This window comes from Meles meles, chromosome 6 (assembly GCF_922984935.1).
Source record: "Meles meles chromosome 6, mMelMel3.1 paternal haplotype, whole genome shotgun sequence".
Lineage (NCBI taxonomy): Eukaryota > Metazoa > Chordata > Mammalia > Carnivora > Mustelidae > Meles > Meles meles.
This window is the reverse complement of record NC_060071.1, coordinates 67,850,115-67,863,972: the sequence shown is the minus strand read 5'-3', so window position 1 is coordinate 67,863,972 and position 13,858 is coordinate 67,850,115. Positions and strand designations below refer to the sequence as shown.

The following is a 13,858-nucleotide window of genomic DNA, read 5'->3' as shown; positions in this document are numbered from 1 at the left end:
TTGAATTTAGAAAAAAGCTTGCTTTGTGTTAAGTGGGATTCCATTAACAATTGTATGGTTATTATTCTCTTCTGTTTGTCAGTGATTTCTCTTCATTCTATTCTCATCGGCACTGCTTTGGCCTGAAGGGTGAGGATGACTCTGGAAATCGGAGTGGAAATAGCTTAGCAGCTCTGTCAGGGTCAAACCCACATTTCCCACCATTCTCATGGGATTCTGGAGGTGGAGCCAGTGCTGAGAGAAATGGAAATCCCATTATTAGGGCTTGCAGCTGGCAAATGGAATTTTCAGGAACCCACATTTCTTGCTTTCACCTCCATGTTAAGAGGATGCTTTTGGAATCAGGCTGAAGGTCAAATTTTGACTCTGCCATTTACTTTCCAGATTAGCTTGGGCAAGTTATTTTATTCCCTCTTAACTTCAGTTTCTATATCTGTGGAAAGGGGGCTACAATAGTACCTCTCAGAGGTGTTGAAAATAATAAATGAGAGAGCATTTATAAGAGCAAGTCCAATACTTAAGATCTAGCATAGGGGGTCAGCAAAATGGTTGTTACTACTGATATCTGTAAATAACGACCAGTAGTAAGTAGAATCACTAACGTTTGCAGGTAAGACTTCATAAAAGTTTTGTCAGTTTTTTGAAAATAAGATATTGGTTCTTGTTTTATGCTTAGAAATATTGCAACATGTCAGGGGTGCCTGGGTGGCTCAGTGGGTTAAGCCTCTGCCTTCAGCTCAGGTCATGATGCTAGGGTCCTGGGATGGAGCCCCGCATCGGGCTCTCTGCTCAGCAGGGAGCCTGCTTCCCCTCCCCCCGCCCCCTGCTTGCCTCTCTGCCTACTTGTGGTCTCTGTCTGTCAAATAAATAAATAATAAAATCTTAAAAAATAAAAAAGGTTTAAAAAAATAAATAAATAAATATTGCAACATGTCAGAGCAGCCCAAGATGGCCAACTTCGAGGATCGAGTTTCAGATGAGGAGAAGGTACGCATGGGGCTGCTAAATTCATCACTCATGCACCCCCAGGGGAATTTAATGAAAGGTTCAACAATGTCTGGCTACTACTTAATAATGATAGTCTCCTCAGGGAAGGGGCAGTATTTGCATTCGCCCAGTATAACATGGGTCAGTTTACACCTATGAAGATCAGGTCTTAATTAGAGAACACAGTGACCTAGGTAATAGCAGATTTTTAGATCCAAGAAACAAAATTTCCTTTAAGTTTGATCACTTACAGAAAGAGGCTGGTGGCCCAGAGAATGCTGATAGAGGTCTGAAGTCTTGGAGAGAATCTCATGACAGTACTTTAAAGGCCTGTGTGAAAGATCATTATTCTAACGGCTTCTGTACTGTTTATGCCAGCGCTATAGATGGGCAACAGACCATCATTGCATGTATTGAAAACCACCAGTTTTAGCCAAAAAATTTCTGGAATGGTTGTGGGAGATCAGAGTGGAAGTTCACTGCCACACCACCTACAGCTCGGGTGGTGTGAGTAATTAAGATTCAGGTTCACTATTACGAAGATGGCAGTGTTCTGTTGGTTAGTTGTAAAGATGTGCAGGATTCAATAAATGTTTCCAGTGAAGTCCAAACTGCCAAGAAGTTTATTAAAGTCATAGAGCATGCTGAAAATGAATACCAGCCAGCATTTAGTGAAAACTACCAAACAACGTCATACCCCACATTCAAGACCTTGTGCCAGTAGCTTCCAGTTCCTCACACCAGAATTGACTGGAATAAGATACTCAGCTACAAGATGGCCAGAGCAATGCAGAATGCTTTAAGGTCAAGTGTAGAATTCTTTGGTATGTGGGTAGAAAGGAGTCAGTATGTGGTCATATGATAAATAAATGATTTATAAACAAGAGTGACATTTTGATTAAAAAAATAGTTCAAGAGGCAGCTGGCTGACTCAGTTGCTAAAGCATGCGACTCTTGGTCTTGGGGTTGTGAGTTTGAGCCCCATGTTGGGTGTAGAGACTACTTAAAAATAAAAAATATATATACTTTTTAAGTTTTTTTTTTTTTTTTTAATCTCAAGAGAGGGACGCCTGGGTGGCTCAGTCATTAAGCGTATGCCTTCAGCTCAGGTCATGATCCCAGGGTTCTGGGATCAAGCCCTGCATTGGGCTTCTTGTTCAGTGGGGAGTCTGCTTCTCTCTCTCCAGCTCCCCTTGCTTGTGTTCCCTCTCTCACTGTCTCTCTCTCTCAAAATAAATAAAATCTTAAAAAAAAAAAATCTTAAGAGAAAGCATGAGCACAAATGGGAGGTAGGGGCAGAGAGAGGTGGAGGAGCAGACTCCCTACTGAGCAGGGAGCCAGATGTGGGGCTTGATTGCAGGACCCTGAGATCATGACAGGAACAGAAGGCAGACACTTGACTGAGCTACCCAAGTGCCCCCTGCCGCCAAATTTTTTTTTAAAGTGTATTTTGCTAGAGCTTTCAATGTTAACAGGTTTTCTAGCCTTATGGAATACTGTTGAACCTATAACATCGTCTTGATTCTTTTGTGTTCTCTGCCTTGTAATTTTCTATTTTCACTATATCTACTAGTAAAATTTCTTAAAATTCTGCCACATTTAATGATGGTGAGAGAGATCTATCCTGGAGTCATTTTATTGTTTAGAAAATTTTCCTAACCATGAAGTCCTCTTACTGATATAGACAGGTAATATGCTCAGTACTTTTCTACCCCTGTCCTTCAAAGCATTTCTGGTATTTTGGTGGTTTTTACTGATCCACCAATAGCTAAAGAAGCTACACTACAAACTAGCTGAATGGAAGACCCATTCGTCCTTCTCCCTCTGACTGCTTTGATGATCATTTATTGCATCTCATAACTGTAATTTTCAAAAGTTTGGATTGGGCTTTTTAGGTCCTTTTATGGGGGCAAAGGAAGTTTTCTGGAAATTCCATTTTAGCCAGCTTCTCTGCAGAAGTTGTTTTTAAATACAAAGACTTGAATGACATTCCATGCACTTGAATGTGTTTGCTTCTCTTCCCTCGTTGTCTCCTTCCTATCTAGTACCATTATAGTTATAGACATTTTCATTTTTAGAAAAGTTTTACCCATTTATTATTATTTTTATTATGCAAGAACTGTTAATATACTAGGCACATAGTAGAGTGTAAAACTTGAAAAATGCAGATGTTGAAGGAATGTTGGTATCTTCTGCTTTAATACTTTGTGGCAGGATTGCACTATAAACAGATGAATCAAACAAATATGTAAATCACAAACAAAAACTAAAAACCAACGTGAAAAGGATACATTCCAGGCAGGATCTTTCTCTTATAACCTGTTATTTAAGGGAATACTAGTAATTTGTTCTAAATGGGATGTAAAACTTGTTCCAAATACTCTTCCTCAGTCCTGCCTGCCAAGAACTTAAATGGACCTGTGAGACAGCAGACCTTCCCATGTACATCATCAGGTATATGTGTGATCTCAGAATACACAAGTGACTTAGGTATAAGATGACAATGGTAATGGTGGCTTCATTTGCACTGTTTATACTTCGGTGACCAGGCCTTAAGGGAAGGTCAGTTTCTAAAAAACTAAGTAGTGTCTTCCTCCCAATCTCCAAATACATGTCAAAAAGGAAGGGTGTTTGTACTTCAGCTTTGTTTTTGCTCAGTAATACAGTTAAGCAGGTTTGTTCCCAAGTGACCGGTTGAGCTGTGTAAGCGTTTTTATTTCAAATAAAATATATTTATATGGTGTGTGTCATTCATACTATCCATTCTTACCACCCTAGCCTCTCCATCAGGTAGTCCAAAGGAAATATACTGGTTTTATTCTTTAAAAAATAAAAAAAATAAAAAAAATTGTTTTCCTAACTGTGGTATTTTTGGATATGTTTTTTTAGGAGTATACTGATTGATGTTCATGTTAATTTCTTTGATTCTTTCTCAGATGTGGAAAAGCTGATACCAGCATTGGATTTGCTTTGCTCAGCAATTAAAGAAAGTGATTCTGAAACCCAAAGCAAACACTTTTCAGAACAGTTGCTTAATCTTACACTGTCTTTTCTTAACAAACAAATAAAGGAGCTTTTTGTTCACAATGAAGGTAAGAATAGTACCAAAGAGGGGTGCAAGCGCCCTATTCCTGTGTCAGGACAGAGACACAAGTGGTCCTGGTGCATGAGAGAGCATGAGCTAGTAGAGCGCTGATTACTAAAGCTGAAAAAAGTCAGTGTAGAATTGAGTGAGTGACATGGGTTCTAGGACTGGAAAAGTTGACAGAAAGGATTAATCACCCTTTCAAAGGCATTAATATACCCCTTTTCACAAAGGGGTATATTAAAATACAGAGCTACTTGTAAATAGGAAAAAGCTCAGATTTTTTTGTCTGAAATTTGAAAACACTGAGTTTAGATTTTGGCATTTTCTAGAATTCTTTATGATCCTAACAGCATATGGTTTATTTCTTCTCTCCTGTTCTTGCTCTCCATGTGTATGTATATACTCGTATATTTTTGTATATATGAAATTGGCAAATTGGTGTTTTCCATAGAACTAGATGAACATCTACAAAAAGGAGTGAACATTTTGACCAGCTACATTAATGAACTTCGAACCTTCATGATAAAGTTTCCTTGGAAGATAATAGATACAGTAGATGAATATGACGTAAATGAAAATATTCCCAAAGTAAGAGAGAGCAGTATATGGGAGAAGCTCAGCGTTGAGGTAAATATGAGCAATTTTCACTTCTTCTATTTGCCAGATTTAGAGGATATGAGACAACAGAATTTAGAATCTTAGACTTGTGATTCAGAATCTTTGGCAAGGGTTTAGGTTTTACCAATTTGGGAACCTCTGGACATGACTTCAGATTTATGTCTACACCTTCATTTATTTAGAACACAGGTTCCCTCTTAATGCCAGGTCTGCCCACTTAGATCTGGTGACAGGCACCCACCCCCAAACCCGTGTGAGGTGGCACACTCTTAACACTTCCTCAGTGGTTGGGGCCTGGCACTTTGGACTTACGCATTCTGCCTGACCTATGGATAAATTGTTGCTGATGGCTTGATCTTAGGAAACTGATTTTATGCCATTATGTCTTGGAAGGATATTTAATTTGAGTTCTCAGATTCTAGATGCCTCAGATTAACATGTCTTGCCAGTTGAATTTTCTGTGCTCACCTGCTTACTTTTCTTTTTATAATAGAAGTCAGTACAACCAAACCTTGTTGCCCTCTTTGTGGCTGGGGCCTAGAAGAATCCCTCCACCCACATGGAGAATATTGGCTTTAGAAAGACAAAGACCAAAAACAAAATAGCTTAACCCAGATGATAAGACTCAGTCGGGAATGAAAGGGATAAGATTGACCTACTGGCAGGTTCTCAGAACCACTGGTCTTGAGGTGGGAGAATGGGGAAGTACCTGGTGTGACTGCGTTTTCTGAGCCAAAAATTTACTTGATTTTTCCCTCTGCTTTTTTTGGCTTCTCTTTTCCAATCTCCTTTGCAGGTTTCACTTCCTGTTTTCCCTTTTAATGTGCTTCAAGGTGCCGTCCATGGTCCTCTGGTCGTTTTTACTCAAAGTAATGGATTTTTAGTTTTGGGGAGGTGTCGTAGTCCGCTTTGATGAAAGCTGTGGACTCTGTCTCCAAAAACATGCTTGGGAATGTGTTCATGTACACATACATACAGTTTTGCACATGGCCTCATGGGATTTATGGACCCCTCAAAAACCCCAGGTTCAGAATGCCCCTTTTCTGTTCTGTTTTGAGTATAGGTCTTAAGTATAAGTCTTTATTTCTTCTTACTAGTGTATAACCTTCTAATGCCTTACTGTCTTGAGCTTGAATCCCTTTCAGTTCATTCTCCACATTGCTGCCTGAATATTCTTCCTAAAATATATATATCTGATTGTGTCACCTTTTGCTTTTAAGATCCTTCAGTGCCTCCACATAAGTTTTAGGATAAAATCTGTTTCCCATGTATAATGCCCTGCATGATGGAACCTCTGCTTTTCTTTTAGGTCTCATCTGCTACTCTGTCCAGCTTTTTTCTCCAGTTAAATTGAGTAATTTGGAGGTTCCTAAAGACTGATACTGTTTCTTGCCTTTATGTCTTTGTACATAGTCCATCTTTTTTTAAGATTTTATTTATTTGAGAGTGAATGCCTGTGTGAGCATAATCAGGAGAGAAGGGTAGGGGGAGAGAACCAGACTCCCCAGAGAGCAGGGAGCCTAGGACCCTAAGATAATAACCAGAGCCGAAGGCAGATGCCCAACTGACTGAGCCATCCAGGCACCCCCATAGTCTCTCTTTTTGGAACACTTACATATTTAATATTTGCCTTTTAAACTTCACTTATTAGTCTTCTCTACTAGGAAGCCTTCTCTTTTTTGTTACTCCTTTTATTTAGATGCTCCTCTTCTGGGTCCTCCTGTCTAGCACCTTGGGATACCTGTATCATTTCCTGTATCATATACATATACATATACATATACATATACATATACATATACATATACTCAATACTTTATTTGTACATTTTCCACTAGTCTAAAACCAGGGTCTGTGTTTTGGTCAGCTTTATCTCCCCTGTGCGAAGCCCCAAATCTAGCAGCAAATTTTCAATAAAAGTCCATTAGGTGCTCAATAAATATGTAAGTCCCATGTTATCATAATAAGGAAATGAAAAGGAACTTAAAAGGCAAATATTTTCCTCCTTTTCCTAGGAAGTTATTGCCAGTGCTGTTTTAGACAACAAAATACCAGAGGCACAGACTTTCTTCAGGATTAACAATCATTCTGCTCAAAGACTTGAGGAGCTGATTAGAATAGGCCTAAATTTGGTCTTTGACAATTTGAAAAGGAACAATATAAAGGAAGCGTCTGAACTTTTGAAGAACATGGTGAGTTGCATAATCTGTTTATCTGATCTTAAAGTCTCTAATGTAAGAAAAGATCTCTATATTTAATATAATTACTGGTTGATAGAAAATTTGATTTTTATTGATAGTTATGTTACAAACTAAGAAATTTATATAGCTTATATGGGAAGCAATAATAGAAATGTTCTTCAGTACTGAGAACTTTTTTTGAAGAGAATTTTTTTATTGGGAGTTCCACCATTTGTCTCTGTTACATTTGGCACTTTGGTTGAAGGAACCCATGCTTCACGTGTCAGAGTATGCCCAGGACCTCATTTTACAGGGGACATTCTTTTGTTCTTGTGACCCCTTACATCTCCATTTGAACTTTCTAATGGCTTATACCTCTGCTTTGTGCTCTGTGGTTTTACTTCATTTGAGAAGGGGAAGGCCAGAGGTAGGCCTCCTGGAACTAAGCTGAGGACCTGGCCCTAATCTGCATGGTTGGGGTCTTGCCCATGGTAACTTTCTAGAGGCACAGAGGAGTGAAACTGTGTGAGGGTTGTGATTTGCATTGACTTTTTTGTTTTCAGGTGAAGCATTATAGCAGATACCTGTAATTTTGGTCATATGGTAGCCTAGCATCATTTTACATTTTTCTGTGCTGCCTTTGTTTTGGCAAAATGGATAAGGACTTTAGGGATAGGCAGTATATATGTATGATAAATACAGAGAATGAATGTTCATAAGAGCAGAAGAGCTGTAGAATTCTAACAGGATACATGTCTGTAATAGAGTACTTCCTTATCCAGCATTTATTTATGTTTAAAATAACCCTGTTGCAAAATGTGAAGGTTTTCAAAATTTTCTGTTTACTCTAGGGCTTTGATGTAAAAGACCAGTTGCTCAAGATATGCTTCTATACAACTGATACAAATATACGGGACTTTCTGGTAGGTAAAGGTGAGGCTATGTAGTTTACATCTTCTATTAAACCTTGGTGAAACTCCAAAATGAATTATTTTAATATTCAACTACTATCTAGTAAGTAAAAGTATGAGAACTCCTTTGTAACTTTTAATGATTATTTTGCATTTGTGGTAAAAGATGATTTGTGTGAATTTACGTATACCCCAACAATTTCAAAATACAATTCTTAAATGGCATTTAATCTCATGACGTTTGTTTTGCAGTTGTGCTTGACTTTTGTGAGGTCACTGGTTAATTATTTTTTATTCAAGGTTGAAATTTTAAAAGAAAAAAATTATTTTTCTGAAAATGAAAAAAGAACTATAGACTTCGTGCATCAAGTTGAGAAGTTTTATTCAGGACAATTCCAAGAAAATGTGCAGATCCAGTCCTTCACCAGGTAGTCTCATTAGCCCACTTTTGATAATATGGAAAAAATACTGTAGACCGTGTTTAGCTTATAATTGTTAGTGAGCACAGATTTTTTTAATGTGGAACTGAACTTACATTCTCTGTGAAGATAAAACTTGTATCATCCAGAGAGGACTCAGGAATTTCCTGTCTTTCCATATGTGTATAATCACATATATATTTTTAAGATAATATATAAAAAAATGAGAATATTGAGTTATGTGTTTACTAAAAGAGTAGAAGTTCATGAACAGATAAAAAGGAATGATGCTTTTCCCTCCAAAATTAAAAACATTTATATCACTGTTGTAGGCATTGGATAAAGGAACAGGATTTTTTCAAGCATAAGTCTGTTTTGGACTCACTCCTGAAATATGATCCTAAAGATAAATTTAACAAACAGGACCATAGAGTTGTGTTAAATTGGGCTCAGTGGTGGAATCAACTAACCCAAGAATCCATCCTTCTCCCCAGGATAAGTCCAGAAGGCAAGTGCGAAAGAACCTAAAATCTAACATACTGAATGAGGATTAAATTAGGGATTGGTATTTGATTTCATGAGTCTCCATCTTAAACCTATGGAGGAAACATAGTTGCTTTAAAATGGAAGTCATTCCGTTAAGACCTCTTTCTTATCTAAAGATTTTTGTAAGGGATTTATAATGTGATACTGGAAAAGAAAAGCTATATGGTTCAGTGAATTGAGATTTCAAGGCTAAGAATTCTCTTCCCGGCCTCAAAGCGACATCTTTGTTTCTGCAAAGAGTCTTCACGTTTCTTGGTTTACGTAAACGAAGGATCTATATCACATTAGGGCTCTGGGGAACAAACAGTGATAGTTCATAGACATAAATTCATGTCTACTATTACAGCCAAGGTTTTTATTTATATTAAGGAAAAGAAAAGGGAAGAAGAGGCCTGAAATGATAATTGAAATACACAGCTGATTTCCAAGTTTAACCACTGTAGTAATGAGAACATCATTTAGCTCTTCCTTCCACTGAAGTATTGATTATGAATTGAGCACTTAAGAGGAAAACAGTAAAAGAAGCAGAGGGCCTGAATAATTCATATGTTATATAAATATTTGTTCAGTTAATTAGTGTTGAGTTTCGTGTCAATAATCATAATTTATTGCTATATTAAAATACATTCTTTTTAAAAATATTTTATTCTTAATGCAGAATATAAATCGTATTCTCCCGAAGCCCTCTGGAGCTATCTCACAGCTCGCCATGACTGGTCAAGCATTATCTTGTGGATTGGAGAATTTCAGACTCAGAACAGTTGTGCTTTGCTTGAGAAAAACAGATGGCCCCTTCTGACTGTTGATGTTATCGATCGGCATACTTGCTGCAGCAGCTACATGAGGAATGAAATTTTAGATCAGCTGGCCAGGTATTGTCACTGTGGGGATGAATACAAGAAAGAGCAATAAAAATAATGGTGTAATTTTTGCTTTGAAATGGCATAAATCCAATGCAATGTCGTGTCATAGTATTCAGAACTGTAAGGCTGTTATCTGTTGAGGTTTTAAAATCACAGGCATTTAATATCGTGGGATAGTGAATAGGTTCTCAAATTGTAGATGAAGGTTTTCCCTAAATCATTAAATGTGTTTTGGTGGGGCGCTTGGGTGGCTTAGTCGGTTAAGCGTCTGCCTTTGGCTCAGGTCATGATCCCAGGGTCCTGGGATCGAGCCCCACATCAGGGATCCTTGCTCAGCAGGAAGTCTGCTTCTCCCTTTGCTTGCAGCTCCCCCTGCTTGTGCCCTCTCTCTCTCTGATAATTAAATGAATAAATGAAATCTTTTTTTTTTTAATTTTCAAAGTTTTTTTTTTTTAAAGATTTTATTTATTTGACAGATAGAGATCACAAGTAGGGAGAGAGGCAGGCAGAGAGAGAGAGAGAGAGAGAGGAGGAAGCAGGCTCCCTGCCGAGCAGAGAGCCCGATGTGGGGCTCGATCCCAGGACCCTGGGATCATGACCTGAGCGAAAGGCAGAGGCTTTAACCCACTGAGCCACCCAGGCGCCCCGAATAAATGAAATCTTAAAAAAAAAAATGTGTTTTGGTGTAGAAGTGGTCAGCTGTTAGTGCGGCGACAAGGACCAAGTGGCAAGAGCTAAGATGAGGATACCTTAGTGTCCAGTAATGTCTGCCACTCTTCTCCCAGCTGTCCCTGTACCTGTATGCTGCATGGGGTTTGAACCAAAGAGAACTGCTCAGTTCAGGAATTGGTGAGGGGAAGTAGCTCTTGAAGTGATGAGTGGAGACTTTACAATTTTAACTCATCGCTAAAAATAATTCTGCTAGATTGAACCGTGTGAACTTGCATTTGTGTGGGTCAAAAATGATTATCAGCAAATCTCATATGGCTAAACCTAATTTGTCTTCCTAAGCTATAAAAATAATACAAGGAGACAATAACATATATGTTAATTTTTAAGTTTCATAAAGTTATTCCTCATGTATTTATTTTATTATATATTTATACTTATTGGGGAAGCATAGCTGTATTGTTCTACCCAGGTTGAAGATGGGAGAGGGAGATCTAGGGAGGAGTTTTGCCCAAGCCAGTTACTTACAGACTCAAGTTCTTTTACCACTGACTTTCTATTCACTGTTCTGTCCATCGCACTCAGTCCTCTTCTTGTTTACCAGAAGTAAAATTGCATATAAATTGCATACTTGTCAAATATATAGCTTAGTATTTGATTGCTTAAAAAGCTAGTGTATGTATGACTTAACATGAGTTATGACATTAATGAATTACTGATATCTACAGTAACAAATTAAAGGGAAGAAATCCCTGATACAGAAAAGCATTTGATAAAACTCAGCATCAATTTATAATAAAAGCTACATATTAGCAAACTAAGAGTAGACAAATATCCTTAACTTGAAAAGGGTATCTAAAAAAATCTCCTAGCTAACATTATGCTTGATGGGGAAACATCACAAACATTCTCTTTAGATTTGGAGCAAGATGGGCCTACCATTGACTCTTCCCAAGTTGATCTTTAGATATAATACAATTTCAGTAAAATTCCCAGCAGGTTTTCTTGTGGATTTTAACAAGCTGATTGAAAGTATTTATATGAAAATGCAGAGAGTCAAGAATAGTCCTGAAAAAGGACTTGCCCTACCAGGTATAAAAGCTTATTCTAGGGCGCCTGGGTGGCTCAGTGGGTTAAGCTGCTGCCTTCGGCTCAGGTCATGATCCCAGGGTCCTGGGATCGAGTCCCACATCGGGCTCTCTGCTCGGCAGGGAGCCTGCTTCCCTCTCTCTCTCTCTGCCTGCCTCTCTGCCTACTTGTGATCTCTCTCTCTCTCTCTCTCTCTGTCAAATAAATAAAATCTTTAAAAAAAATAAAAATAAGAGCTTATTCTAAAGCTATAGCAATAAGTATTAGTTCAGGCATAGACAGACCATAGAACAGAAGAGTAAGCATAGAAACAAACTTGTTTGTTCACTTGATGTATGTTTGTTCACTTTATATATGACGAAGGTGGCACTGCACAGTGAGCAAAGAACAGTCTTTTCGACAAAGGGGGCTGGGATAACTAGATTGCTATGGTGGAGGAATTAAATTGGACTTTTTGCCCTCTATCACGAATACAGTCAATTCCAAGTAGATTTCAAAACCTAAATGACAAATGTAAAACTATAAATCTTTTAGAAGATGTAGAATATCTTCTTGGCTCTGGGAATAGGGTATGCTTTCTAAATGCCTAGAGGGGTAAAGGAAGAGAATAGTTACTGAGACCTAGAGAGTTGCCCAGCAGTTGTGTCCCCTAGAGGAGAGTGTCAGCCAACCTGCAGTCAGCCAGCAAGGAGGGAGCCAAGGTATCCCCATCCTCTCTCTTTTTTCTGACGCTTAACATCTGACGGTGGTTTCCCATAGGGTGAACCAAAATGGAAGCCTGAGGACACTGGAGTCTTCTATCCAGGTGATCCTCTGGGGATAGAGAGCGGGAGAAGAGTAGAGCTTGGATCTGGAGGGGAAAGATATCAGGGCACATATGCATTTCACAAAAGAGGGAACACAAATGGTCAATAAATACATGAAAAGAGGCTCTTCCTCACCTGTAGTCGTGAAAATGTAAATTTGGTTTACCAAAAATTGAGGAGCACCTACAATGCCCATCAAAGATAGTAGAGAAATAAAATGTATAATCATTCAGTGGAATATTATAAACAATAAAAGGGAACACACTGTAGTCATAGGTATCCACATGGATAAATCACACAATGTTGAATAGAAGAAATAAAACTAAGAACAATATATCCAGAATATACCATTTATATATAAAGTTTAAAGTAGGCAAAACCCAACCATATGTTATTTGGGGTTACATATATGAGTGGTAAAACTATGAATAAAAGTAGGGAATGGTTATTACAAAGTTAGGATTGTGTTTACCTCTGGGGGAAGCAAAGGACGTGTAGTGGGGGAGAAATACACTAAGGGCTTCAGGAAAATATTCTGTTATCTAGGTGATGATTACATAGTGTTTCTTTAAATGCCACATCCTGGGGCTCCTGGGTGGCTCAGTGGATTAAGCCGCTGCCTTCGGCTCAGGTCATGATCTCAGGATGGGGCTCTCTGCTCAGCAGGGAGCCTGCTTCCTCCTCTCTCTCTGCCTGACTCTCTGCCTACTTGTGATCTCTCTTTCTCTGTCAAATAAATAAATAAAATCTTAAAAAAAAAGAAAAAGCCACATCCTATAAGTTCTGTACTCCTTTGTCTGGTATATACACCTAACAGTAAATTTGTAAAAAGTGCTATTTAAATGCAAATTTCTATTCTTATTTAGTAGTTGGTCTAGTTAAATTATTCTGTTTTAGTTTTTTTTAATGATTTTGTTAAGGTATTTTGGAAATTCTCAGTGGTTAAAGCCTGTAGCTTCAAGAGCTAGCCACCATTGCCACAATGGATCGTACAGTTCCAGTTAAAACCACAAAAAAATGGAAATAACTCAGGTTTTTGAAATATTTAAGATAACCCTAGATTGTTAGTACTGCCTTTAAATGTGAAAATGGTGTACAAACCTTCATCAGAAACTAGCAAAATATAGTCAGAGCATCATTACAGAGTGAGACTCGGCAGTCTTAGTTTGTAAATCCTGATTTTTAAGGAGTTGAGACTTCAGCAGCGAAAGTGGTTTGGTGGGCTCTGCATCTGGCAGCTTTGTAACTTGCCATCTCTGAAACCTGCCCAACAGGAATGGGATTTTTCTTGAATCTGAACTAGAAGACTTTGAACTCTTGCTGCTAAGACTGACCCGCATTGGGGGTGTGATGCAAGACGCTGTCCCTATTCAGAACTACAGAGCCCAAGAAGGCTGGGATTTCCACTCTCACTTCATTCTCTATTGTTTGGAACACGGTCTGCAGTATCTTCTCTATGTGTATCTGGACTGTTACAAGTGAGTACTGAGAACTGATTCGACTTTGAGCAGGTCTTCACATTTCCTTTTTCCATACTACTTCTGAATGTGACTTTTAGGAAAAGACTATACATTCACTTGAAGAATGCTGGTGTTTTAGGGGCGCCTGTGTGGTTCAGTAGGTTAAAGCCTCTGCTTTCGGCTCAGGCTGTGATCCCAGGATCCTGGGATCAAATGCCACAT

General features: G+C 38.4%; 1 protein-coding gene and 1 pseudogene across 3 annotated transcripts in view; both read left to right on the top strand.

Moving 5' to 3' along the window:
• The window catches only part of SPG11 (SPG11 vesicle trafficking associated, spatacsin), an 87,289-nt gene that overhangs the window by 23,419 nt on the left and 50,012 nt on the right, over positions 1–13,858 (top strand). For all 3 annotated transcript variants that reach the window (XM_046007503.1, XM_046007502.1, XM_046007504.1), the window contains 8 exons: positions 3,924–4,079; positions 4,527–4,702; positions 6,709–6,885; positions 7,725–7,796; positions 8,085–8,212; positions 8,536–8,711; positions 9,408–9,621; positions 13,451–13,654. In XM_046007503.1, the coding sequence (XP_045863459.1) occupies positions 3,924–4,079; positions 4,527–4,702; positions 6,709–6,885; positions 7,725–7,796; positions 8,085–8,212; positions 8,536–8,711; positions 9,408–9,621; positions 13,451–13,654 (1,303 nt within the window). The remainder of the gene's footprint in view (positions 1–3,923; positions 4,080–4,526; positions 4,703–6,708; positions 6,886–7,724; positions 7,797–8,084; positions 8,213–8,535; positions 8,712–9,407; positions 9,622–13,450; positions 13,655–13,858) is intronic.
• Positions 949–1,849, top strand: LOC123944749 (annotated as a pseudogene).